At 40.2% G+C, this 27,670-nt stretch overlaps 1 protein-coding gene and 1 non-coding gene across 2 annotated transcripts; one reads left to right on the forward strand and one right to left on the reverse strand.

Annotated features, from left to right (window-relative positions):
• Positions 1 to 4,247: 4,247 nt before the first annotated feature.
• On the reverse strand, positions 4,248 to 4,321 carry Trnan-guu. Its single transcript has one exon. It is a non-coding gene; the product is annotated as a tRNA-Asn (tRNA).
• Positions 4,322 to 4,420: 99 nt separating this feature from the next.
• On the forward strand, positions 4,421 to 27,670 carry LOC124262602 (DENN domain-containing protein 11-like). Its single transcript, XM_046697110.1, has 9 exons — positions 4,421 to 4,651; positions 11,788 to 11,887; positions 14,985 to 15,143; positions 16,194 to 16,353; positions 17,895 to 18,033; positions 18,484 to 18,609; positions 18,767 to 18,917; positions 19,439 to 19,507; positions 26,939 to 27,670. The coding sequence occupies exons 1-9, from the start codon at positions 4,429 to 4,431 to the stop codon at positions 27,135 to 27,137; spliced, it is 1,326 nt and encodes a 441-aa protein (XP_046553066.1). The 5' UTR covers positions 4,421 to 4,428; the 3' UTR covers positions 27,138 to 27,670.

Raw genomic sequence — 27,670 nt, forward strand, 5'->3', positions numbered from 1 at the left:
TAAGTACCCTCACGGACAACCAGTAGAATTGTCTGCATTAGAACCTGTAGTCTGTGACACAAACCCTGAAGTCATCGGACCTGTCATTATTACCCTCACGGACAACCAGTAGAATTGTCTGCATTAGAACCTGTAGTCTGTGACGCAAACCATGAAGTCATCGGACCGGTCATTAACTACCCTCATGGAACGATCCAGTAGAATTGTCTGCATTAGAACCTGTAGTCTGTGACACAAACCCTGAAGTCATCGGACCGGTCATTAAAACCCTGAAGTTACCCTCATGGAACGATCCAGTAGAATTGTCTGCATTAGAACCTGTAGTCTGTGACACAAACCCTGAAGTCATCGGGCCTATCATTAAGTACCCTCACGGACAACCAGTAGAATTGTCTGCATTAGAACTTGTAGTCTGTGACACAAACCCTGAAGTCATCGGGCCTGTCATTAAGTACCCTCATGGAACGATCCAGTAGAATTGTCTGCATTAGAACCTCATCGGACCTATCATTAAGTACCCTCACGGACAACCAGTAGAATTGTCTGCATTAGAACTTGTAGTCTGTGACACAAACCCTGAAGTCATCGGGCCTGTCATTAAGTACCCTCATGGAACGATCCAGTAGAATTGTCTGCATTAGAACCTGTAGTCTGTGACACAAACCCTGAAGTCATCGGACCGGTCATTAAGTACCCTCACGGACAACCAGTAGAATTGTCTGCATTGGAACCTGTAGTCTGTGACACAAACCCTGAAGTCATCGGGCCTGTCATTAAGTACCTCATGGAACGATCCAGTAGAATTGTCTGCATTAGAACCTGTAGTCTGTGACACAAACCTTGAAGTCATCGGACCTGTCATTAAGTACCCTCATGGAACGATCCTGTAGAATTGTCTGCATTAGAACCTGTAGTCTGTGACACAAACCCTGAAGTCATCGGGCCTGTCATTAAGTACCTCATGGAACGATCCAGTAGAATTGTCTGCATTAGAACCTGTAGTCTGTGACACAAACCTTGAAGTCATCGGACCGGTCATTAAGTACCCTCATGGAACGATCCTGTAGAATTGTCTGCATTAGAACCTGTAGTCTGTGACACAAACCCTGAAGTCATCGGGCCTATCATTAAGTACCCTCATGGAACGATCCAGTAGAATTGTCTGCATTAGAACCTGTAGTCTGTGACACAAACCTTGAAGTCATCGGACCGGTCATTAAGTACCCTCATGGAACGATCCAGTAGAATTGTCTGCATTAGAACCTGTAGTCTGTGACACAAACCCTGAAGTCTTCGGACCGGTCATTAAGTACCCTCATGGAACGATCCAGTAGAATTGTCTGCATTAGAACCTGTAGTCTGTGACACAAACCCTGAAGTCATCGGGCCTATCATTAAGTACCCTCACGGACAACCAGTAGAATTGTCTGCATTAGAACCTGTAGTCTGTGACACAAACCCTGAAGTCATCGGACCGGTCATTAACTACCCTCATGGAACGATCCAGTAGAATTGTCTGCATTAGAACCTGTAGTCTGTGACACAAACCCTGAAGTCATCGGGCCTGTCATTAAGTACCTCATGGCACGATCCAGTAGAATTGTCTACATTAGAACCTGTAGTCTGTGACACAAACCTTGAAGTCATCGGACCGGTCATTAAGTACCCTCATGGAACGATCCAGTAGAATTGTCTGCATTAGAACCTGTAGTCTGTGACACAAACCCTGAAGTCATCGGACCGGTCATTAAGTACCCTCATGGAACGATCCAGTAGAATTGTCTGCATTAGAACCTGTAGTCTGTGACACAAACCCTGAAGTCATCGGGCCTATCATTAAGTACCCTCACGGACAACCAGTAGAATTGTCTGCATTAGAACCTGTAGTCTGTGACACAAACCCTGAAGTCATCGGGCCTATCATTAAGTACCCTCATGGAACGATCCAGTAGAATTGTCTGCATTAGAACCTGTAGTCTGTGACACAAACCCTGAAGTCATCGGACCGGTCATTAAGTACCCTCATGGAACGATCCAGTAGAATTGTCTGCATTAGAACCTGTAGTCTGTGACACAAACCCTGAAGTCATCGGACCGGTCATTAAGTACCCTCATGGAACGATCCAGTAGAATTGACTGCATTAGAACCTGTAGTCTGTGACACAAACCCTGAAGTCATCGGACCGGTCATTAAGTACCCTCATGGAACGATCCAGTAGAATTGTCTGCATTAGAACCTGTAGTCTGTGACACAAACCCTGAAGTCATCGGGCCTATCATTAAGTACCCAATGTCTATAAATTTGGTGACAGCCTATATTGAGGGATTACGCAGACACCAGTCGATTTGGGTGACCTTGACCTTATTTTCAAGGTCATCACGGCACTTTGACCACTTTTCAAACTCCTGTTAATGCGATATTTCTTGCACTGTTGTACCCAATGTCTTCAAATTTGGTGACATTTGGGGATTACATCTTTACTTGACCATCAGATACACTTTTACCTGTGCTGTGTCATGATACTTAGGGACCGTTCATAATTTATGGCCAGGGTGGGGTGATGATGATTTTTATGGAGAAGCATGTACAATGTGAATGGCACCCCCTAAAAGTTATGTACAAAGTAAGTGACCGCCCCCCCCCCCAGCATGTCATGTACAAAATCAATGACCCCCACCCCCTTCAAACATTTTTAAGCATAATTTTTAAATATTTACATGTACAAAATTGATGAACCCCCTACCTCCCGAGAACAAAATAGGTCAAAATCATCATCACCCTTCCTAGCCATAAATTATGAACGGTCCCTTATACACACACTGTCATTCACTTTACAACCACCAAAACAGGAGTTTTTAATTGTTTACATTTATGCTGTGAATTATTTTCATTTCTGAGCATAAATATTTGTCTAGTGGGCTTATTGTGATCCGGGATGGGGAGGAAATGTCCTGGTTGTTTACATATACATGTACACAGAGGCCAACATAACAGGATGTGATATGGGATGTAGTATGAGAGGTTAAAAGCATTTATTTATTTATTTATTTATTTATTTATTTATTTATTTATTTATTTATTTATTTATTTATTTATTTATTTATTTATTTATTTATTTATTTATTTATTTATTTATTTCTCACAAGAATGAATGAATGAATATTGCTTTACGCTGCATCAGCAATTTATGTTAAAACTTATATCTTTTCATAAAGGCCAATTTATTTTAGAAATGATAAAATCTTACGACCAGAAACTTATGTAATTAGTTGTGTTAAATAGGAAACATTCAAATATGTTTCACGTATCAATGCAGTATCCACACAATCTAAAAGTATGTGTTTCGGGTTAGAATGAACCTTCAGTAACCCATGCTTGTTGTAAGGGGCGACTAACGGGATTGGGTGGTTGACACATGTCATCGGTTCCCAATTGCGCAGGTCGATGCTCATGCTTTTGATCACTGGATTGTCGGGTCCAGACTCGATTATTTACAGACCGCCACCATATAGCTGGAATTTTGCTGAGGCCAGCGTAAAACTAAACTCACTCACTCAAGTACTTCACTTGCTGCGTCAGTGTTGAGTGAGCTGTTGTCAACCTGTCTCCTGATAATGTCGGTGTATGGAGTATGTGATGAAAAACATGTGACCATGTGACACAAAGCTCAGTGAAGAGCATCTTCTTGACAGTAAACAACCTAAATTTCCTCATTATAAATGTGTAATGATGTTGTGATATTGATATAACTTAGGGACCGTTCATAATTTATGGCCAGGGGGGTGATGATGATTTTTATGGAGAAGCATGTACAATGTGAATGGAAAAAAAAAAAAACCCACCCCAACCCCACCCCCCTTTAAAATTTATGTACACAGTAACTGACCCCCCTGCATGTCATGTACAAAGTCAATGACCCCCCTCACCCTTTCCATATTTTTAAAGCATAATTTTTAAATATTTTCATGTACAATATTGCTGATCAACTCTAGAAACATGTGTACAAAATTGATGACCTCCCCAGAACAAAATGGTTGACCCCTCCTTAAAATCACACACACACACTGATATTGTTTTGTTGGCGGGTTTATCTCGAAACCGTGGGACTATTGTCTGCGACTTCCCCTGTTTGTGATGACGAATTCCATTGGGACCGGACGTCACTGTGCATATGTAACTGGTTTCTCATTAGCAGACACCGATCACAATTTATATGTTTTTAAAAAGTTTACTAAAACATTAGCTGCGTCCCTGGGTGGGCTCGAACCACCAACCTTTCGGTTAACAGCCGAACGCGCTAACCGATTGCGCCACAGAGACCTTGCTGAAGGACGAATGAAATCCACTGACTATATAAATTACTAAAAATAGCATACATAAGGGGAGATAAATATACTTTCCGGAAATGCATATTATCAATAAACAAGATGGCGGAACATGATAAATCCCCGCTTCTAAAATTTGACCAGTTAGACGATTATGAAACACAAAGACAACAAATTCGTCACTTGTATGATAACAATGAGCGATCAAGTGGAGGTGACGCTTCCAACGACGTAATCACGATCAGTGGCAGCACATCGGCCTCTGTTCTTGTTGAACCTGATAATGTTGTAGCAATTTTTGTTGTCGCATTTGACACAAGAACAGGTGGGCAGCATTGAAATAATTTTTTTACCATGTGTATGAAGGCTCAATGAAATTTAAACTTTTATAGATACATAGAATTCATAAAATGTTTAGCTATAATAGTCATTATGATATACGCATGTCAACATGTACATACCCTGTAAGCCGATGCGTCGCCGTATTGGCCAAAATGTCACCATGTCGTAGATGTTGATACCACATTGTGCTTAGTCGCAGACATGTGGGCGTTTACCATATCTACCTATGTCAGGGTTATATAAAAATTCGTAGTACCTGACAAGGCAGTGCTTGAATTGTTATGATACAGCAGAAGTAAGGTACTCCATACCACAATGTGACGGGTAATACAATTCCCTACAATTGACACCCCTACCTGGATACAGAAACAAATTTGCTCAACTGAAGGGGATTTTTGTATATTTAGAACGATCGAAACTTTTAACTGTATCTGAAGGCTGTGATGCGGTCCTATATAGTCAAGGCATGTCATATCATGACTGTAGTCAACGGCTTTGTGGCTCTCGTCTAATTTAACCTATGAATGACAGGGTAAAAGATTCATGAAACAAATGTTCAAGCTACTTGTACTAGACACTGTCTACCCATACTGATTCATACCAAATGGAAATGGGAAATTCATACCTCATTTGAAACAATTATCCTGTATTTGTCAGAATATTTGGAGACGTTTTAATGGCAATGTATGTTTAGCACTGTTACATTTCTAAAATTTGTCCTTTTCAAATTTCAAATATTCATTCATTTACATTTCTTTTTTTTCTTTAAACATTTCTATCTTCATTTTTGGGTACATATCAAAAAACATTGTTCATTTTACTATCCAAACATTCATTCATTAGTTTCATTCATTAGTTTGTGAATGAACAATTAACTGACTGACTGAAAATCAGTGTCTGTAATTTGTCCTCAAGTGGTCTTAATTGCCTGAACTCAATCAGTGTTTGTGATTTGTGATTTACATATGTCAGATGTTTACTTGTTCTGCATATATGGTACTAACATATGCCGCAGAGGACTTGGAAAATGTACAATGTGAAAAAAACTTAACAGTCAGTAATTAGCCTCTCCAGGTGTTGTTATATGAAACAACAGTCAAACAGTCATAGTTGAAAACATGTTTTATCTGTTTTATGCACAAGAGTAGATAATTTTCTCAGGTGACTGTAATTACTTTACTTATGTTATGGATTTTGAGCCATTGATTGAAAAATCCCCAGCATCAAATATCATTTCCTACAGGTAAGAAATAAAATGAATAATGTCTAATATACTGTCTTTTTCATTGGGTCATACTGTAGGGAAGCATACAAGTCAATAATGTTTCAAATCTTTCATGTCGAACAAATTCACATTTTGTATGTATGGTCATCCAGATGGTTAGGTATAAATAGATACATGTTATCCAATATTTAGGTTTGAGTCATCCAGATGGTTAGGTATAAATAGATACATGTTATCCAATATTTAGGTTTGAGTCATCCAGATGTTAGGTATAAATGGGTACTGATTGTCCAATATTTAGGTTTGAGTCATCCAGATGTTAGATATAAATGGGTACTGATTATCCAATATTTAGGTTTGAGTCATCCAGATGTTAGGTATAAATGGGTACTGATTATCCAATATTTAGGTTTGAGTCATCCAGATGGTTAGGTATAAATGGATACATGTTATCCAATATTTAGGTTTGAGTCATCCAGATGTTAGGTATAAATGGGTACTGATTATCCAATATTTAGGTTTGAGTCATCCAGATGTTAGGTATAAATGGGTACATGTTATCCAATATTTAGGTTTGAGTCATCCAGATGTTAGGTATAAATGGCTACTGATTATCCAATATTTAGGTTTGAGTCATCCAGATGTTTGGTATAAATGGGTACATGTTATCCAATATTTAGGTTTGAGTCATCCAGATGTTAGGTATAAATGGGTACTGATTATCCAATATTTAGGTTTGAGTCATCCAGATGGTTAGGTATAAATGGATACATGTTATCCAATATTTAGGTTTCAGTCATCCAGATGGTTAGGTATAAATGGATACATGTTATCCAATATTTAGGTTTGAGTCATCCAGATGTTAGGTATAAATGGGTACAGGTTATCCAATATTTAGGTTTGAGTCATCCAGATGTTAGGTATAAATGGATACATGTTATCCAATATTTAGGTTTGAGTCACCCAGATGTTAGGTATAAATGGGTACTGATTATCCAATATTTAGGTTTGAGTCATCCAGATGTTAGGTATAAATGGAAACATGTTATCCAATATTTAGGTTTGAGTTATCCAGATGTTAGGTATAAATGGGTACTGATTATCCAATATTTAGGTTTCAGTCATCCAGATGGTTAGGTATAAATGGATACATGTTATCCAATATTTAGGTTTCAGTCATCCAGATGGTTAAGTATAAATGGATACATGTTATCCAATATTTAGGTTTGAGTCATCCAGATGTTAGGTATAAATGGATACATGTTATCCAATATTTAGGTTTGAGTCATCCAGATGGTTAGGTATAAATTGATACAGGTTACGCAATATTTAGGTTTGAGTCATCCAAATGGTTAGGTATAAATTGATACAGGTTATGCAATATTGGGGCATAAGTCTGCCCAAACAGTTTGGGTTCAGATCTCTAATTGTCCAGTTGGTACCGTCCAGTTCCCATTGGTGTACAGAATATGCATTTAACTATGTTTGTAGCGAACTAATAAATATAACAAACTGGGATTTTTTCAGCCACTTGCTGTATATTTTAGTCGAAATATTTGTAATAATCTACAGTTATAACATTAGTTGTGCCTACGTGTTTGTTATAACCATAGTTTACTGAACTGAAATGTGTACCTGTTCAGTGGTTATACCCAGCTGACTAACCCATGAACATCCGGGTTAATGTGGTCTTCAGCAACCCATGATTGTCGTAAGCACAAGCCCTTGTGTCTTTGTAAGGATTGAAGATTGATTTTTTTTTTGAGATGACCCTGACTCGAAACGTTTCACAATTAAATACATCATGATTTATTGCACTGTGAAGCATTTCGAGTCAGGGGATCCTCTCAATTTTTTATTTTCTTTTATAAATCATTGATCTTCGCAAAGACACGAGGGCCTGTGGTCGTAAGAGCCTACTGACATGATCGGGTTGTCAGGCTCTCTGACTTGGTTGATGCATGTTACCGTATCCCAGCTGAGTAGATTATTGCTTTATGATGTCAGTCACTAGATTGTCTGGTTCAGGCTTGATTATTTACAAACTGATGTCATATGTCTGGAAAATTCCAGTGCATCAGTAAACAACCAACAGACAAACAAAAATAAATGACAAGCTAAAGAAATCACATATTTTTGCTGCTCCCCTTAAATGATTCTGATAGTGCCTTTTAGTAGGCCTATAGTGGCTCCATAACAGATCCCCAATCCAAACTGAATGACAGTTCATTTCAGAGAGGGCATGCATCCCAACGTAACAATGAGTGATACATGATTCACTTCTACAGTCTGTCCTTCTCACCTTTATATACAAGTACCTATATTTTGCACATTAACATATTTGTTCTTAACGTGTTTGAAACTGGGCAGGTACTTGAGGGTAAAACTGTCATGTCAGAGTAAAGATGAGATGGCATCCATGTATATCTGTGACGTATGGTACGTTATCCTTTACAGACTAAAAGCAGACTAACAGGATTGGGTGGTCAGGCTCGCTGACTTGGTTGACACATATAATCATATCACAATTGCTTAGATCAATGCTCATGTTGTTGATCACTGGATTGTCTGGTCCAGACTCGATTGTTTATAGACTGCCGCCATATAGCTGGAATATTGCAGGGAAGTGTGTGGCATTAAACAACAAACCAACCAACCATTTACAGACTGGCAGTGTTTCCTAGCAGATGAAACTTGTGGAACTACAACCTTACCATTCATTGGATAATCTATAATTCTCATTCTAGTTTCATTATCTTATTTTGTCTATGTAAATAATTTGTCTTTTTTGTAAGTTTGGTTAATGTTCCAGTCTTGCCTTGCCTTTATATAAGTAGTGGTTCATATCTTATTCACAATCCTATATACACAACCTTTGAAACTCTGAATGGATCTACTGGAGAAAATCAAGGCCATAGAACCACAGGTGCCAGGAGACAGGTTTGAAATATAATCATTGTGAGAATCATGAATGAATGACATGTAAGTAACGTGGATTATATTGTGGTAATGTGTTATTAACATGATAAACTAATTGGACATTTCTTTTTTCATTTATATGAGGGTCACCCAGCAGAAAATGGGTACCCAGTGGGATAAAGTAATGTGACTATAACCTTCTAGTGCCTAACAGGCAGCTTGTGTTATCCAGGGTAATGATGTGATAATGTGCTTTGAGCATACCTTCATGGCATGGAGACAGCACAATATAAATGCCATAATTATTATTATTAATGGACACTGACAGAGAGTAAGAAAAAAGATGACACATGTAAAAAAATATTATCCTTTTATTTTCATGTAGGTGAATAACCAATAACTGACATTTTTCACTAAATGTTTACCATGCTAAACCTGTGCATATTACCATAAGTAAATTAAACTGTAAATTGTAATGTCAACATGGCTGGTATACATGACACACTTCAAGCCAATCGTGTATGCTTGTCAGCTGTTGTAAAGTTGAATGTTTAACAAGTCTAGTCATGACAATTGATATCAGTTACTGTACATCTGATATCAACATGGATATGCTTATTGAAATTGGCAGTGTGGAATGCAGTCATTCGACTTGTATTGACAGATCAATAGGAGCGTGTTGTCCTAGATCCGGGGGGGTGTTGTTACTTAGGAAGGGATTATTGACTGATGACAGATTGCAACCTACATGTGTCTATAGCTGTCATCACTCATCAGGGAGTTACAGGTGTTGCTAGCACAGGATGACTCATATAATCTGCTGCACTCGTCTGTATAGAATCTGTTTCACTATGTTTGTTTGTTTATTTGCTTATCAAACACACTCAGCTATATTCCAGCTGTGTGACTGTAGACGTAGTTTGGTAGTAATCAAGTCTGGCAATCCTTTGATTTACATCATACGCAATCATTCTATGTACACATGCTCCAAGCACGTCAGCGAACCTCACCTTCTGTTATTTGACAAGCATGGGTTGCTGAAGACCCAGATCTTCATGGGTCTTGTTTCTTTATGATGACAAATATTATATTACTATAGTATAAGTATTAATTTTCAAACCTATTTGATGTACATGATTTATAGACACCATTAGTTACAAACTTACATCCAACCAGTCCATTTTTTAATTTTAACAAAAACAATAAAGAAAAGCCTTTTTACATACCATATTTGCAGGTTAACATATTCAAATGACAACAGAAGCTGATTAATTGGAGAACTATAGTATGTGTTAACATCCAGTATAAAGTACTACTCTGAAGTAATGCATGTGATGAAGAGAGTTGACTTACAAACTGTGTGCCCAGTGTATGGTTGATGGAATCTTAGTGATAAATACACTGACGATCAAGGGGGCGGTGGGGCAGCCTAGTGGTTAAAGCGTTCACTCGTCATGCCGAAGACCCGGGTTCGATTCCCCACATGGGCACAATGTGTTAAGCCCATTTCTGGTGTCCCCCGCCGTGATATTGCTGGAATATTGCTAAAAGCGGCGTAAAACTAAACTCAGTCAGTCAGTATAATGTCAGATACCAAGTTTCCATGGTAACAGGTGGGTTTTCTGCTTTGTTCAGTTGTTTATTATTCAATACGTATAACTGTGGAATGGTAACAGCTGGTACATCATGGAGATTTGTCAAGATGTAAATTATTGTCATACACACTGCTTGATATTAGTTTAATCATGTTAAGAGTGAAGCCAAGTTTGAAAATGTTTTCACTATTTATTACTAACTGGTCTTACCATAGATTCAACAATCTTGACATTTCAACTAAAATTGCCAGTGTATCAGATTTGGTCAAGTTTAGATATGGACGTGTATATGGAGTTTGACATGCTGAAGGAGATCAGTCATCTGCCAAGAGAACTGGTATACACACTGCATTAACAAATATTTGCAAATTCCCAATCTCATTGTGATTACTTACATCAGTGAACAAAGCACCCAGAGCAGCCGAGTGATTTCTCTGTCTCAAAACACGAACATGGACATGATGTTTTGAGTGGAAATAATATGGTTACTTTACCATACTGTGTATGTTTAATGCCCCTATTGGCTTCTGAGCATAATGGCATCCAAGAGCAAGTAGTATTGATGGGAAGTTGGTATCTCTTCTCTTTTTCTAATCCAAATGTTTGAAAATGAGGTGGTGAAGAAATGGAGCAGAATCATTTTAGAAAACTAACATTGTACTGGCTCAAAAACATATGCATCAATTAATGTTATTTAGCCCCAAGTCTTCATTTAATGTCAGTTAATGTTCCCATATGTGATTTCCAAACTGTCCCAATCAATGTTAACATTGTCAGGTATCCAGGAAGATGATTTATGCTTAATTTTACATTGTTGCATTGAATGAAATGTATATGCATAATATATGCATAATATATTTTCATGCTTATATATTATAACAGATATACCTGATGATTAGGGACCGTTCATAATTTATTGAGGGGTGGGTGGGTGGGTTGATGATTTTGTACAGAAGCATGTACAATGTGAATGACCCCCTAAAATGTACCCCCTGCATATCATGTACAAAATCAATGATCCCTCCCCTTCCCATAATTTTTAAGCATAATTTTAAAATATTTTTATTTACAAAATTGTTGACCCCTTAATACATGTGTACAAAATTGCTGACCCCCTTCCCTCCCAGAAATAAATGGGTGACCCCCTTAAAATCATCATCTCTCACACACGCACGCACGCACGCATGCACGCACCGCACGCACACACACACACACACACACAGCCATACGGTCCCTTAACATCATCTACCGGTACTAAGAATCTGAATTTCCGTGTAAGAAAGGCTTAATGTTAATGGTTTGTGGATTACTGAGCTGTTTATGACCATGAACCATTCTTAAGTGTGTTAGCTTGTTTGTAACATGTTATTCTGTGCACAGGTAATCTTGTGGAATGGTGTTCACCAGAAGAAACTGACCTTGATGGGGTAGAGTTCAAGGCCATGGCTAGTGGTTCTCATACCCTGGACAAGGATTTTGTGTAAGTAACAAACAGCTCTCAGGCCATGTATCATGTTTCTCTAGTTGATTTTGTATACTAGGGCTGCGCAATATAACCGGTTTACTGGTATTTACCGGTTCAGACATGAAAACGATACGTATTGCCATACCCGGATTGAAAACTAGTTTTTCGACATGCATTCAGAAAACTTCGTAACACTCGGAAATCTTCGGATATTTCCGTTTTTCACACTGGAAATCAAGTTAAGTTCGGTTTGAAGTTGTGTTGTTAATTTTTGTTCAAGTATTTCGCAATGTTTTGGATCTGAATGTTATATATATATTTACTCATTATTGACCAGTGATCCCTGATATGTCCTGACCAGGTCAAGTTGCTGTCTAAAATCTCAGGGCTTTTTTGAGAGTGGAGAAACTAGTTCAAACTAGTAACCACTGTGTTGATGTTAAATTGTTCTTTTCCTTGTTTCCTTCATTTTAACATGATTAAAAGTTTTTACTAAAGCTTAATCAAGCATAGTGATTTTGTTGTGTTTTTGCTTTATAAATCAAGCATTAACTCGATTATAAGTAATTTTTTATGAAAAAAAATATTCTTGCAATATATTGTAATATGTATCGCAATATATGCTTTCGAATCGCAATATATCGCAATATGAAAATTCTCTGCAATACCCACCCCTATTGTATACACTAAGGACAAGACATATTAAAACATACACCGTGAGGTTTCACCATGGATGCATTCTCCTCATTGTTTTAAGGGATGACAACTTCCAACTTTAATATTTCAGCCTCAGTGTTATTCACATAAACCATTCAAGATGGTATATGTATTTCTCATCTACAAAATGTGCTTTATTTGACACAACACACATTCGACCTCGTGCTGGATACAGGCCATGTAAGAGGATCTGACTGATGTCAGTGTTCAGGACAACATGCGGCCTGCTTCCCACATCACCATCAAGTTCTTATACATATTGATTCCATGCATATTTGTGTTCATCTGTTTCAACATCAATAGCCAACTTGATGTTGCCCTATTTTCATACTCAAGGTCAGGGTAATAAAGACTATCATTTCGATTAGTTTCTTATAACAAATGAATTTCTGAAAATAAATGTTATTTTGATTTTATATTAACTGACAGATGGTAAGAAAGTACAGCTGGACTCAGTTTCATAGATACATGTTGTACATGTTTTACCTGCCTGAAGATGACTTGTCGTTCAAAGATATCATGACTAATAGCTGAGCTTAAACTGCTTCATAGAATAAATAGCTCCATTTGTTAAACTATTTATCGAAAGAAATAATAATGTTTCAAAGTACAGTCAAACCATGTTATCTCATATTTATATGTGTCAGATCACTTGCTTTGTCACAATCAGTTTATTGCTTCACCAGATAAAACTGATTATAAAGATTACCCTGATCATGCTGATGAGTCACTGATAAATGTGTGTATTTGTTTATTTATTTGATCATTATCATATGATGTCATGATAATCACAAGAGATGAATAAACGTCAGATTTCTATTTCTCTAAGACTTCAAGACAATAGGAATCGAAGTATACTAGCCACATAAAGAAACTGTGCATTGTCAAAATATTATCCCAGTTGATAAGTACGATAACAATGTCAAAGGTACATATAAACTTTAATGGAGGGATCATGAGACCATAACAAGTCGGGAGAATTTCAATTGAAAAGTCAATCACAATGACGTCACGAGTCCACAAGCGGGACAGGGGTCAAATGACCAAGGTAGCCTATCAAATGTGCAAGGAAGGCTTGTGGGATGTCACGCCAGATTCTCTCAAGTTCTGTTGCAAGGTCAAGGACGTTATCTGGCGGATGAGTAAGACGGCGTAGACGTCGATCCATCTCATCCCAAACATGCTCTATCGGGGAGTGATCCGGTGAATTTGCAGGCCAAGGTAGTACGTCAACGTTGTGGTGTTGCAAGAAATCCATAGCAACCCTTGCCGTATGAGGGCGGGCATTGTCCTGTTGGAATGTTAACCCAGGGCCATGACGTTGCAGAAAAGGAATTGCCACAGGTCGAAGAATCTGATCCCTGTAGCCCACACCAGTTAAGTTGCCCTGAACAATCACCAAAGGAGTTCTTTGGCGTGCTGTTATTCCACCCCAAATCATCCCGAAACCACCACCAAAGCGATTCCTCTCCAAGACACAGGCCTGTGCATAACGTTCTCCCACGCGTCTATAGGCACGTTGGCGTCCATCACTATGGGAAATGTTAAACCTGGACTCATCTGTAAAACAACATTTCTCCACCAAAACAAGGGTCTGCAGACATGATTTTGGCACCACATTCGGGCGCTTTGTCGATGACGTTGTGTCAGGAAAGGACGTATGGCGGGACGTCGTGGTCTGATCCCATGATGACGTAAACGTTGTCGAACTGTGTTGGGGTGGATACGGCGAAGTCCTGAGATGGTTTGGGCAGTCATCACTGCAGTCTGAAACCTGTGGCGAAGATGGGTCACCCTTATCCATCTGTCCTGTCTTGGCGTTGTTACACGTGGACGTCCAGAACGTGGCCGATCGATGACGTCATTTGTGTTCTGGTAGCGTCTCACCAGTGCAGAAATGGTGTTCCGGTGGCAGTGGAAATGTGCAGCCACTTGTCGTTGAGACATTCCCCCACGGACCATCCCAATGGCCTCATGACGTTGTGCAAACGTGAGCCTTGGCATGCTATGCTTTTCAATTTTTGAACGATCGCATGGGCAGGGGTTGAGCTTTCCAAAGTGACAGTATTGTGTGGCATTCATTTGCTCTGTTCTCTTTCCTGGAATGCATGTGCAACAACGTGTTGCACGTCTCAAGGATGAACCCACTGACGTCACGGGACGTGGCACGTGCATGCATGTTGGATACATGTCACTAATCTCTGAGTTTAAATCCTTATGCGTCTACACAGGTTTGATAAATTTAGATTTTAAATTTTTGTATGCACAGTTTCTTTATGTGCCTAGTATATATCTTGATTTAGATATGCATAGTGTCCAGTTTACATGTTAGGGTGTTTTAGTTTGAAATACACCACATACGTATCGAAAAAACAATCAGTGTTTTGTTTTACAGCTACTTCCGGAAGGAGAACCTGTACGGCCTGGCTTGTTTTGAAAATATGAAGGTTGAGAGTGAGATAGAGCGAGGAGCACGGATGAAGTCTGTTGGGATCCTGTCTACATCCTACACCTCCCTGTACAAACACATGCAGTTCCTGGAGACACAAGTCAGGTAACTAGGCAGATCTTGGACTCCCATGTCAGATTAATATGTGACAGTAGTTTATTATGTGAACATATTGTGTCATTCTTTGACTGTTTTAGCTTGAAAAGTCATCTCCATTGAAATCATGACCGGGGAATTGACAGTTAACAGAAATATGAACCTGATTCTTAAAGGAAAACACACTAGTTTTGCTCCACATGGTTTCTTGACTTCCTCTTAGTTGTTCTCCGCCACGACGCGGAGCGGGGGACTATGTATTCAGCAGCATCCGTACGTCGGTACATACGTAGGTCCTGATTCTTGTTGACGTGATATCCCATGCATTGGTGCACCCAATGTCTTCAAATTTGGTGACAGCTTACATTGGGGGATTACACAGACACCAGTCGATTTTGATGAACTTGCCCTTATTTTCAGGGTCACCATGACACTTTTCAAACTCTTGTTAATGCGATATTTCATGCACTGTTGTACCCAATGTCTCCAAATTTGGTGACTGACAGCATACATTGGGGTAATACGCATACATCTTTACTTGACCATCAGATACACTTTTACTTGTGCTACAATGGTTAAAGACACTGTTGCAGTACAGGTGCAACTGTTGCAGTAGTGTTATGGCAGCTTGATTACGCATTTGTTTGTATTTCTTTGTATTTCTTTGATGATGACAAAGATTGAATGTCAGCAAGTCCCAGGTTCAGCAGATTGCCAGGGAACTGTGTTATGATTAACACAGGAGGTGAATTATTGATTACCATCATGTTTTTAACTGTTTGAACTAAACAACAAACTTTGATTTCAAGCAAGATGCTCTCTGTCAACAATGGAATAGTAAATTAATGACTTACAGTACATGTTTTCATTAGTCTGTTGATAGGGTAGTGTGGCAACAATGTTAACTATCTTGACATTTTATTGATTTATTCCCATGGACAATTGTGTTTCATCTTTGATTTTATCAATCATTGATTGCATCCTCGATATTTGTTTCTTATCAAGGCTGAATGCTAGATATTGTCAGGATGAGACAGTGAAAGCTCCACCTGTTTTCAGACATCAGCTGGAGGTGCCTGGTATATACACACAGCTGATAGCCTTCTATGATGACAAGAAGGGGATGCTGCCGGTGAGCGGGTCATCGGAGATGTTGAAGATCCCCAGCCCAGCATCCACGCCTTCCACGCCCAGCAAAGAGCTCTTGCCAGAAATGAAGGTGAGGCTGAGTGAGGTAGACAGCATAATCACATCTTTTTCGTCTTTCAGGAGCCTTTTTATCATGAAATATTCACCTTGGCCCCATTTCACAAAGTGATCGTAACTCATACTTTAGTGTGGACTTACGACAGTCGTAGCGCTTTGATCGCTTTTGTGAAACGGACCCTAGGTCATGATTAATGGCATGAATTACAAGCATATTTCTTGCTTCACATAGTGATCCCTGCACTGCAACAGTCATAACGCTTATGGTTTCACAAAGAGTCGTGTTGTTATTGTTGATTTCACTTCTGGAAGCGTGAACCAAGCATTCTGCAATATCCCACATAGCGGACAGCACATGAGGTACAGGTGACCCAATGTCAAGTATTTCTATCATGATGAAGATAACTGGTTCCATTGTAGATCTTGCTGTAGTGGAGAGTTTATTAATCCACACATGAGTGAGTCATGTGGGTTTCAGTTGTAGTGAATGTAGGAGGTCTTGATGCAGGTCTTAGATATACAGAACTTGTAACTTAAAAAAATTAAATCAGGTTCTCCCTGGGATTGGAAGCCTTGTTGAAAGGTTTCGGTCACACCTATGGCCTTAGCATTGTATCATCTGTATCTGGTCATCTCTGTCAGCAGTGTTTCTCATGGCAACTTGTGCTATACTCATTTTCTTCTTCTGCAATGGGTTTTAGCTTAATGTGCTAGAGGTTATAAGAATAGACACAGTCAGTCCATGTGTGTCATTTTGGGAGTAGATAACTGAGAATGAACAGTATTTCTTCACTAAACAAGATAGATGGATCTATCAAACAGCAGTTTTGACAAGACTGACATTATTGTTTCCAGAGCAAATCTTGAAAACTGTTCAGTATTTCGTCTAGTGGTGAACTGGTGCCTTTTGATAGTTTGGGATTTTTGAAGTTACCATAACAAAAAGTTTGATATGATTTTTCATGACATATTTTCTTACCTCACACATAAATGTCGCTTTCTGATTGGCTGAGCGCTCTTCTATTATTTTCAATGTACCCCGCTTACAAGCGAGTAACATTTCAATGTACCCCGCTGTCAATGGCAACTCATTTGGTACTTCATGGTAGTAATTCTTTATCTCGAATAACACTGAATCACGCATGATGTACGGAAATTACCGATGTTTTGCAAATGCAAATTGATGGAAGGGAGATAACTCTAAATCTGTTTTTCTTGTCAGCAAAATCTAGCAATGGCTACAAAAAGATTTGTACCTGTGCTCAATCAATTCAAAATGAACATTAAGGGCTCAGGGAACATAAACAAACATCGAGGGTACATCAGCCCATGTCCCCATCGAGACCAGTGAACAACTTATATTATTATTCATATCAATGATTGTGTCCTCTTGTTAAGAGAATGCATCGGAGAATTGAAATATGTAGGTTGAAATGAGTTGCCTCCCTTGAACCAACTTTTCTCTCAGATGAGTGGTAAGGGAAGCATTACTGATTCTCCATGATTAGAGTAATCAGATACTCTCAGTCTTACACTCACTCTCCTCCCTTCCAGATCACCCACCCAGCTGGCTGTTTCTCCCAGTTCATCAAGTTCTTCGGAGAACAGATCTACACGCTGTGGAAGTTTGCCCTACTGCAGAAGCGCATCCTCTTCTTCTCTCCTCCGCCCATTGGGGTGGTGTGTTACAGAGGTGGGACATTGGAAGCAACTGAATCCATATCAGACAAACAGTAGTGTAGACCCTGAACGTGGAGCATCACCATCATCTCCTTGGTCGGACATTGATCTGACCAGCATTAGCTACAGGGAACCTTTGATGGAAACATCAGGCTGGAATATTGAAAATGAATGAATGAACAATAAACAAACAACAAGACAGAATTTTGTGTAACCCTCATCAAAGTGTTTCATTCTTTCACTGAAAACAATTTTGTTTTTTGTTTAAAGTCAGTAAGAATTAAGTGTTAATTACACAACAACTAGACCCTGATGTCTTAAGGACAAAAGGACTTCTAGAGACCTGATCTAACACAATGTGCAGTTATGATATATCATGTGATGGTTGATGGTATCCTGTGTTATATTTGAAGACTTAATTTAATAATGTCGAATTCACCAATGAAAATTTGAACTGTTTCAGTGTACTGTGCTTGTTGTCTTGGTAACCACAATATACAAGGGCTTACACGACATGACTTCCGGCCTCACTTCTATGTGAATGTAGCTGATATTGAGGCATTGGAGAATGAAGTGACATATATAGCTTGTAAGTATATATATATATATGTGTGTGTGTATATTGTGTATGTTGAAGGTAGACATGCATTATGTGGCAGTATATATGGTGTATTGAAGGTAAGGATGTATTCTGACAGAGAGTGTTTCTATAACATACTATTATCCTGTCTTTCACACTTGTGCAGGCACTACAGAGAAGATATTTGAGAGCAAGACCCATCTATATGATGTGTACATAGACAACCAGATGGTTAGGGCACACACACCTGCGCTCAAAGACCTACTTAAAATCAGCGATGCTGACAGGGAAAAATATGCCAAACTCAACAATCAAAGGTAAACAGTTGCGATACAGAAACTTGTTCTGAAACTTCAAATCAATACTCTAAGAACTGGTCAGATATTTTGACAAGTAAATAAACTCTTCATATATTTGATATCTGTAACCTCAGGTGACTTGTGAAGATCAGGGTTAGAACTGGTGTTCAGCAACCCATGCTTGTCGCAAGATGTGACTAACAGGATTGGGTGGTCAGGCTTGTGACTTGGTGGGCACATTTCATTTTATCCCATAGATAGATGCTCATGCTGTTGATCACTGGATTGTCTGGTCCAGACTCTATTATTCACAAAGAGCCACCATTTAGCTGGAATATTGCTGAGAGCGGCATTAAACAACAAACAAACAAAAGACGGACCGAGTAAAGGCAGCTCCCATGTACAAACTGAGGAAAGACCCACAATACTTGAGTGTTTGTTGAAGATGACTACACAGTTCATTATCCGTCTTGCTAACTATGTTTTCACATTCCAATTGTGGTGCCTGTAGTGTGTATGTTATGGCTCTTCTTCTGCAGATCCTCCTATGTATTCTCCCTACAAGAAGCAGGGGAGCAGGTGATTGATGAAGAGGAGTTCTTCTCAAAGTAAGGGCAGCTTGATATGATAACCTGTTGACAGAGTAGCTTGTTACTTCATATTGAATCAAGTTGAACTTGTCTCCAACTCATGGGGAGAGAGAAATAGTTTGCCATGACTGGATTAGATACACCTGATTTTACATTGATGCTGCCATAACTTGTCATCATACACCAGAAAACACATTGCTCATGTTATGCTTTCTGTCCTTCCAGTTTCACACTGTTTCATGTTCAGACTTTTAGACTCTTTGACTTCACGCTTAAGACCTGGGTTTGATTCCCCACATGGGTACAGTGTGTGAAGCCCATTATTTGTCCTTATCCTGACTCATGCTTATTGCTTGTCTTCTTCTTCTTGCGAACATAGTGGAACACGTGTATCTCCCAATTGAAGTTCCCTTCAATTAAAAAAATCACTAATTAGTGCTCACCACGAGTTACCTCCCTTCCACAAGCACGGGAACGAGGGCGCCACCTGAACCCATGTGCCTCACTCTCTCCTTCTTCGCCCAGTGAGCTGGACGTGAGAGCGCCTGTGTCTCCCAACACACTATATCCTTTATTTATATTTAGTTTAGTACCTCTTATATTCAGTTATAGAGGTGTAACTAGTATCCTTATTCAACTTGCATTGATTATTAGTCGTGTTTCTGCTGTTTTATTCACGGTTCGCCGTGTTTGTTCAGCAGTTTACGTTAATGAGAATCTGCACAGGTTGTAACCTACGTTATTCCGCTACCGATCCACATTTAAAATGCCCTAGTTGCATTACTCCATGTTCTATTGTTTCTCGTTGTAAATTAGGTATTAATTTACCAATTTCTGCCTTTGATAAATATTTATGTTCCGTTTTGAGACGGAAGGCAGATAAATCTCGCAAACAATCTTCAGTCATGGCTAATAGATCGGAAGCTATTATACCCTGTCAACTGTTGACTGACGACCCGCCACCGGCTGGTGGCCTGCCGGAGTTTCCCTCGGGAGATAAGCGTGGGACGCAGTCCGCCATGTCCAAGAAGCGACCTGCATCTCAAGACATTCCGTCTTCACAGTCTAAGACTAGGAAAGCGTCCACATCATCTCAACGTACGCTTCGAACCCCCAGGTCCAAAGCTTTGTCAAAAGGGAAATCTACGAAAGCTACAAATAATTTTGCCTCCGATATTCTACCTGTCTCAGAATTATGTTTATATGATGATGACATTCCGATTATCATTCCAGATGTACGTCATAAGAAACGTCCAGTATCTGCTACCGTCACTACAGCGCAGATCAACACGCAACCAGAGATGCCTACGCTGACGCCTGAGTTTACGATTGAGGGTCCTGTCACTTTCACAGAGAGGCCACCCTCAACGCCAGCGCAGACCGTCCCAGACGACCTGGTTAACCAAATCATGAGACTGATGGAGGACCGTTACGGTTTACAGAGGCCCCAGAACCCAACCCATAATAAGTCATACAGGGCCCCAGAGCCCGCCTTGGCTTCGCGTTGGGCCCCAGAGCCCACAACACGCCTCCGCGAAGGGCAACCCAGCCCGTAGCGATCACTTCACAAAGGAAGTCCCAGGCCGCCTCCTCGCGGGAGCTAGAGCCTATCCAGTTGCGAGGGACATCGCGGAGAAGGAGCGCTTCGCCGAGCCCACACCCTGTAGAACACTGAGGTCGTTCGCGAAGCAAGCGCTCATATGTCGATTCGGACACTGACTCGATACATTCGCGAAGGTCGCAAAGGCTAAGTGGCTCCATATCTACCTCGCCCAGAAGATTTAGAAGAGCTTCGCGAAGTCCCTAGCGTTCGCCGAGGATGTCTCCTCCAAGGTCTCCTTACACTAGCCACTCGTCAGTCCGTTCACCACAGTCCTCTCATAGATCTTCCTACAGATCTAGGACTCCGACATGTGACCCTACATCAGAGGAAGAAGGTATCATTTTCTCAGATGCTGAGATTAGATACTGGATGGTGAATGAGTTACAACTTGCTTCCCCATCGAAGAACGAGAATTCAACTCAGACTTACCTGATGAAGGATGATGATGTAGACAATATCACCTTACCTCCTATTGACCCGATTGCAGCGGTACTAGCTAATTTGGATACAGCCTGTTCCAAATCTTCGAAAGTCCAATCTACACATTTCCCGGTCTTCAATGCCAAGAAATTTGCTGGACACAATATGGACCCCTTTTTCAAGGCCCAGGATATTGATGACAACTTTAAATTAATCAGCGATGCCAAGTCCAGAAGTTACAAAGTAGACGATCGCAAATTCGCTCAATTAGATACCATCGCCAGGAGAATGTTCTTTGGATTGAATAGATCTAGAACGATTAATGAAACTCTCATCACCAAGTTCAAGAATTCTACAGAGGAGGAAGATAGAATGATCTACTCAGCTCTACTCATGCAGAAAAGAGACCACCAATTTCTTACAGAGCACCTGTCAGCGCTTACTGAAACTACTACCATGGCTCGTCGGCAAGGCTTACTAGCCTCCTGCTCTTGGGATAAGCAATTTACAGAATCTCTATACACAGCTCCATGGTCATCGCCCTTACTGTTTGGTGGCAACATAGACAAGGTCTCCAAAGAAGTATCTAGAGACTCGAGAGAGGTTCTTATGATCAGATCCATGGATACCTTAGCGAACGTCATTAAACAGTCAACACAGAGATACTCGGGCAAGTCTAAGTTTCGGGGCTACAGAAAGCACGGGACAAGAAATTAGCTGCAGCTAAAGATCCCAAGGATTCTTTTCGTCGCCCATACAACAAATTTAGGGGAGGATCAGCTAGAGGCAGATCATCCAGAGGTGCCCGTGGATTTAGATGATGAAATTCAGGTTCGGAACGACTGGAGTCTTCCACCCCCAGCCGTTCCAGTACAACCGTCTCAAGTGGGTGGACGCCTTCAGCTACACTGGGAAAACTGGGGAATACTACAAGATCCATATGTATCCAACATCCTACAGCACGGATATCTAATACAACTCAAGGCCAAGCCTCCGTTAACAGTCAACCCCCAGGGTTCAACGCTCAACCGGCACAACAACTACCTATGTTAAGAGAAACAGTACTTACTCTACTAAACAAACAGGCCTTTGAAGTTCTGGATCAACGAAACATCGTACCAGGTTTCTACTCCCCAGTTTTCCTAGTGCGAAGAAAAATTCCAAGGAGAAGTTTCGTCTCATATACAACATGAGCATCTTCAACAGAGAATATCTATTCAAACCACCAACGCTTTTGCATGATACACTTACCGCTAACTTCGCATTTAATTCGCCCCAAAGATTACATGGCCAGCATAGATTTGCAAGACGATATCTACACATTCCGATTCATCCCAACTCAAGGAAATATCTAAGATTTATCCTAGACGGAAACATTACCAATGGAAGGTTCTTCCCTTCGAATCACATCGCCCCTTGGGTATTCACAAGAGTGACCAAGCCTATTGTCTCATACCTACATCGTCAAGGTCTTCGCAGCGCTGCTTTTTACCTAGACGACGGTATACAAGTGGATCCAGATCCACAGCGTCTCAGACTACAGCTGATCTTTATAATCAAGCTACTAACACAATTAGGATGGTTAGTAAATCTACTCAAGTCGGACCTAGAACCAACGCAGGATCTGCAATTTCTAGGTATACGATTTCTAACAGCTCAGAATCGTATTGTAGTCCCGGAGGACAGATGGATCAAGATCCAACAACTTATTCCTCAAGCCCTACTCTCTCCTTTACCACTACGACAGTGGCAGAGCCAATTGGGACTACTCACATCAGCTCAAGACTTGACAGTCAGAGGCAGGCTTCAATTACGTCCGTTACAAGTCCTCATCAATGCTCATCTCGAGGACCCTCTACCATTCAGTCTACCAGATTATGTCAAACCACATCTACTCTGGTGGACCAAGAGATTGAATGTTTGCGCAGGCGTCTCCTTAGAAGAGCCGGAATCGAACACACATCTCTACGTAAACGCGTCACTACAAGGTTGGGGAGCCCACCTTGCTGGCAGGACAGCATCAGGCCTATGGAGCAATCAAGAGAGCAAATGTCACATAAATCTGCTAGAGATGCAAGCAGTCATAAACGCCATAAGTCACTGGAGCAACATACTACAGAACGCTCAGTTGATGGTTCACACAGACAATTCAACAGTGGCGTTTTATGTGAACAAACAAGGTTCAACAAGGTCACAGAACCTACTAACTCGATGTTTCAGACTGTTCGATTTAATGGACAATCTAAACATACACGTCAGAGCTTGCCACATTCCAGGAGCAAAGAATGTATTAGCAGACGCTCTCTCTCGGCCACACCAACCGTCGCCGACAGAATGGATGCTCCACACAGAGATATTCAATCAAATAATCATGGAAATAGGATCTCCACTGATAGACCTATTCGCCACTTTCGATTCAACAAGCAACTGACAACATTCGTGGTCGCCAGTGCCAGACCCACTAGCATGGGCAACGGACGCACTAAGCATATCGTGGAGAGACTCAACGCGTACGCTTTCCCGCCTCCAGCGTTGATCCCACAAGTCTTACAGAAAATCAGTCAAACGCAGAGCCTCCATCTGATTTTAGTCACGCCCTACTGGCCAGCGAGAACTTGGTTTCAAGATCTCATTCAAGTAATGGGAAAACCAATTCTTCAGCTCCCACAACGCGCCAATCTATTGATACATCCGCACACCAAACAAGTGCACGAAACACCAGAAGCATTCCAACTTCACGTATGGATTTTATCAAGGCATGTCTGAATAAGAGAGGTTATTCTGCCAGAGCGGCTAAAGCGGTCACGCTTGCACTACGTAACTCAACTGGTAACTTGTACGATGACAAATGGCACAGTTTTGTCAATTACGCTGCTAAGAAAGGATTTACAGCCAGATATGCTACACATCCTCAAGTGGCAGATTTCTTATGTTATCTACGGCAAACTAAGAATCTAAAAGGCTCAACCTTGTTCACTTATCTTGCAGCTATAAGTTCTGTCATAACTATGCGAACGGGCGTCAAGTTAACAAAAACACCAGAGTTACTTGCTTTGTTACGAGCGTTCCGATTGGAGGATCAGAAACGGAAGTTTCACGCTCCAGCCTGGGATCTAAATATAGTGCTCCAACACCTCACTAGTGAGGCTTATGAACCATTGCTATCTACATCATTTGAATCACTGACCCACAAAACCTTATTCCTGTTAGCACTAGCTACGGCCGCCAGGATGTCAGAGATTCACGCATTGGATTACGAGAGAACACGCTTTGATGATATTCATAACATCGCTCATCTGGGACTTCGCTGGGATTTTATAGCGAAAAACCAACTGCCAGGTCAACCAGACAGATTATTCCACGTCCCAGCTTTCTCATCCATACTTGGACCGCATGATACGATGGATCTATCATTATGCCCAGTGAGAGCACTGAAAATATATCTCCAACGATCCAAACAGAGCAGAGGGAAATTCAAGAGATTATTTATCCCTATATCTACAGCTACGCAGACGGAAGTCTCACGTACTACGATCTTTATCTGGATCAGAACTGTCATACTACGTGCCTACAAGGCTGCAGGACTCGACCCTCCAAGAGCTTCTAATCCTCACGAAATTAGAGCGCTAGCCTCAACTCTTGCTCTACATGGGAATTGCTCGTTGAATACCATAATGGTGGGATGTTTCTGGAGATCCGATATGGTGTTTGCCAACCACTATCTGAGAGATATCACCACCGAGGACATCTCAGGTATCCACCATTTCGGTCCCATGGTCCTTGCTCAACAGTTGACAGTTCCACGGAGAAGATAAGTCTATCTTACAGATTTTATACTTATCTGATAACAGTACAAATAGCTACATGCTATCTATATATTTTGCTTAAGTTTAATTTATTATCTTAAGCTCAGTACTATTTCTTTTTATATCATACTATATATAAGCTTACAACTCCTAGGAGTTTTGCTACTATATATATGTTCAGCTTAAGTTTCATTAATCCTTAAGCTCAGTCATATGGTCATATGCATAAATGTATTAGCTAACAAACTCTAAGGAGTTGGTTACTATTATACAGCTTAAGTTATAATTATATCTTAAGCACAGTACTATACTATTATAGCTTAAATATATGCATATCTTAAGCTTAATACTTTGGTTAATTATAAAAGTATCCACTATAAACTCACAGAAGTTTATACTATCACATTAATAGCTTCAGCTTACATTAATGTTGTATATACTTTTATCATATTCAATAAATTGTAATAACCTTTATATGGCAGCTGATAAGTTAAACAGCAGGAATTCATCAGTTCAGTGCCTTTATGAAGTTCCCATAGGGTTATTACAATCATCACAGTTCAAATCACTAATTATTTAAATCCAAAGTATATATATTCCCACCTCCTTTTCCGTCGGATTCTACAAGCAATAAGCATGAGTCAGGATAAGGAAAAATATGAAATTAATTAGAGTAAAATTAATATTTTATACTTATCCTGACTCATGAGGTAAGCCCTCCCGTCCTCCCCACTTAACACTTTGGATTTCTTCGGAAAAATAAAGTGTCGGGCTCGAAACAAAAGGAGAGAGTGAGGCACATGGGTTCAGGTGGCGCCCTCGTTCCCGCTCTTGTGGAAGGGAGGTAACTCGTAGTGAGTACTAATTAGTGATTTTTTAATTGAAGGGAACTTCAATTGGGAGATACACGTGTTCCACTATGTTCGCAAGAAGAAGAAGACAAGCAATAAGCATGAGTCAGGATAAGTATAAAATATTAATTTTACTCTAAAAATTTCATTTTGGTGTTCTCTGCCCTGGCATTGGTTGAACATTACTAAAAGCGGAGTTAAAGCTTACACACTCGACCATTTCTTAGTAATTCTAACTTTAACTGTTGAATACATCAGGGGGCGGAGGGTTAGCCTCGTTGTTAAAGCATTGGCTCGTCACACCGAAGACCCGGGTTCAATTCCCCACATCGATTCAATGTGTGAAGCCCATTTCTGGTTTTCCCCGACGTGATATTGCGGGATTGTTGCTAAAAGCGGCATAAAACCATACTGACTAATTCAATCACCCAACACATCAGGGTTACAATGGTGGCAGTAAAGGTAAACTGTATCCACTGATCCTGGTATAAGACTCAGCTGACAGTGAGGGTTGTACCTTCAAAATCAAACCAGATTTCTTCATCAAACATTGCAAATTTATTAACCTTGTGCAGCAGTATAAACCTGGAAATCTTTCACAATGATTACCGGTGACATGAAATGGCACTGTCTAGCAAAGTCTTCTTCCAGCTCTCACGATCCATTTCAAATCAGACACACTGACTGAGTCTGGCAGACTGCTGCCAGCGTTTATCCTGTGGACTCTTCAGACTTGCAGCTACTCAATATCTTCCTTGTTTCGTTTCAGTTTTTTCACAGAACTCAACGACAGGCTCTTCCAAACCCTTCTGGACATCTCATGTTCACAAGATCGCCAGTTGACCTCTGACCACATGAAAAGCATGGGCCTTGACCCTGTGGGTGACCGCACATTCCTCATGGAGCTGGTGGAGCATTATGGGATAGATGTTGTCTTAATGGTGGATAACCCATGCTGTCCCAAATAGTCGGTCTCCACAACACACTCCCCCGTGCTAGAGTTACATTTCTTTGAGCCGTGATGTAATAAGGTGCTGCCAGTTTTTGAAACAATTTTGAATATTTGATTAAGTTATTTATGCATGTTAGGGGCCTGTTGTGAACACAATATGGCCCTGTTAAGATTGTTAGGATCAAATGTGAACCTTTAAGCTGGAATCCTGTTTTCAGAGCAGTTATTTCAAGGACAACCGGAATCGGCATTATTCATGCTACAACCGAATGAAGTATTTCAGAATAGAAACAGTGTTTTAAAATGGCAGCAAGTCCTAAGTACATAGTGCTTTATGTTATAGACAAACATGTGAACTTTCAAAAACTGATACATCTGAATAGTATTGCCCTCCACAATGCAATATGGATGCCAATATTTCATTATACAAAAACATTTGTATCATTCCATTAAAATGGGTTACAAAATTGTTACATGTAACCAACCGTCCATCACAAAATGCTTTTAACTAAATTCATGAAAATGATGCATTAAAATACTTTATTCTGA

The sequence above is a fragment of the Haliotis rubra genome, unplaced genomic scaffold (genome assembly GCF_003918875.1).
Source record: "Haliotis rubra isolate DU_JTF1 unplaced genomic scaffold, ASM391887v1 Scf12, whole genome shotgun sequence".
Lineage (NCBI taxonomy): Eukaryota > Metazoa > Mollusca > Gastropoda > Lepetellida > Haliotidae > Haliotis > Haliotis rubra.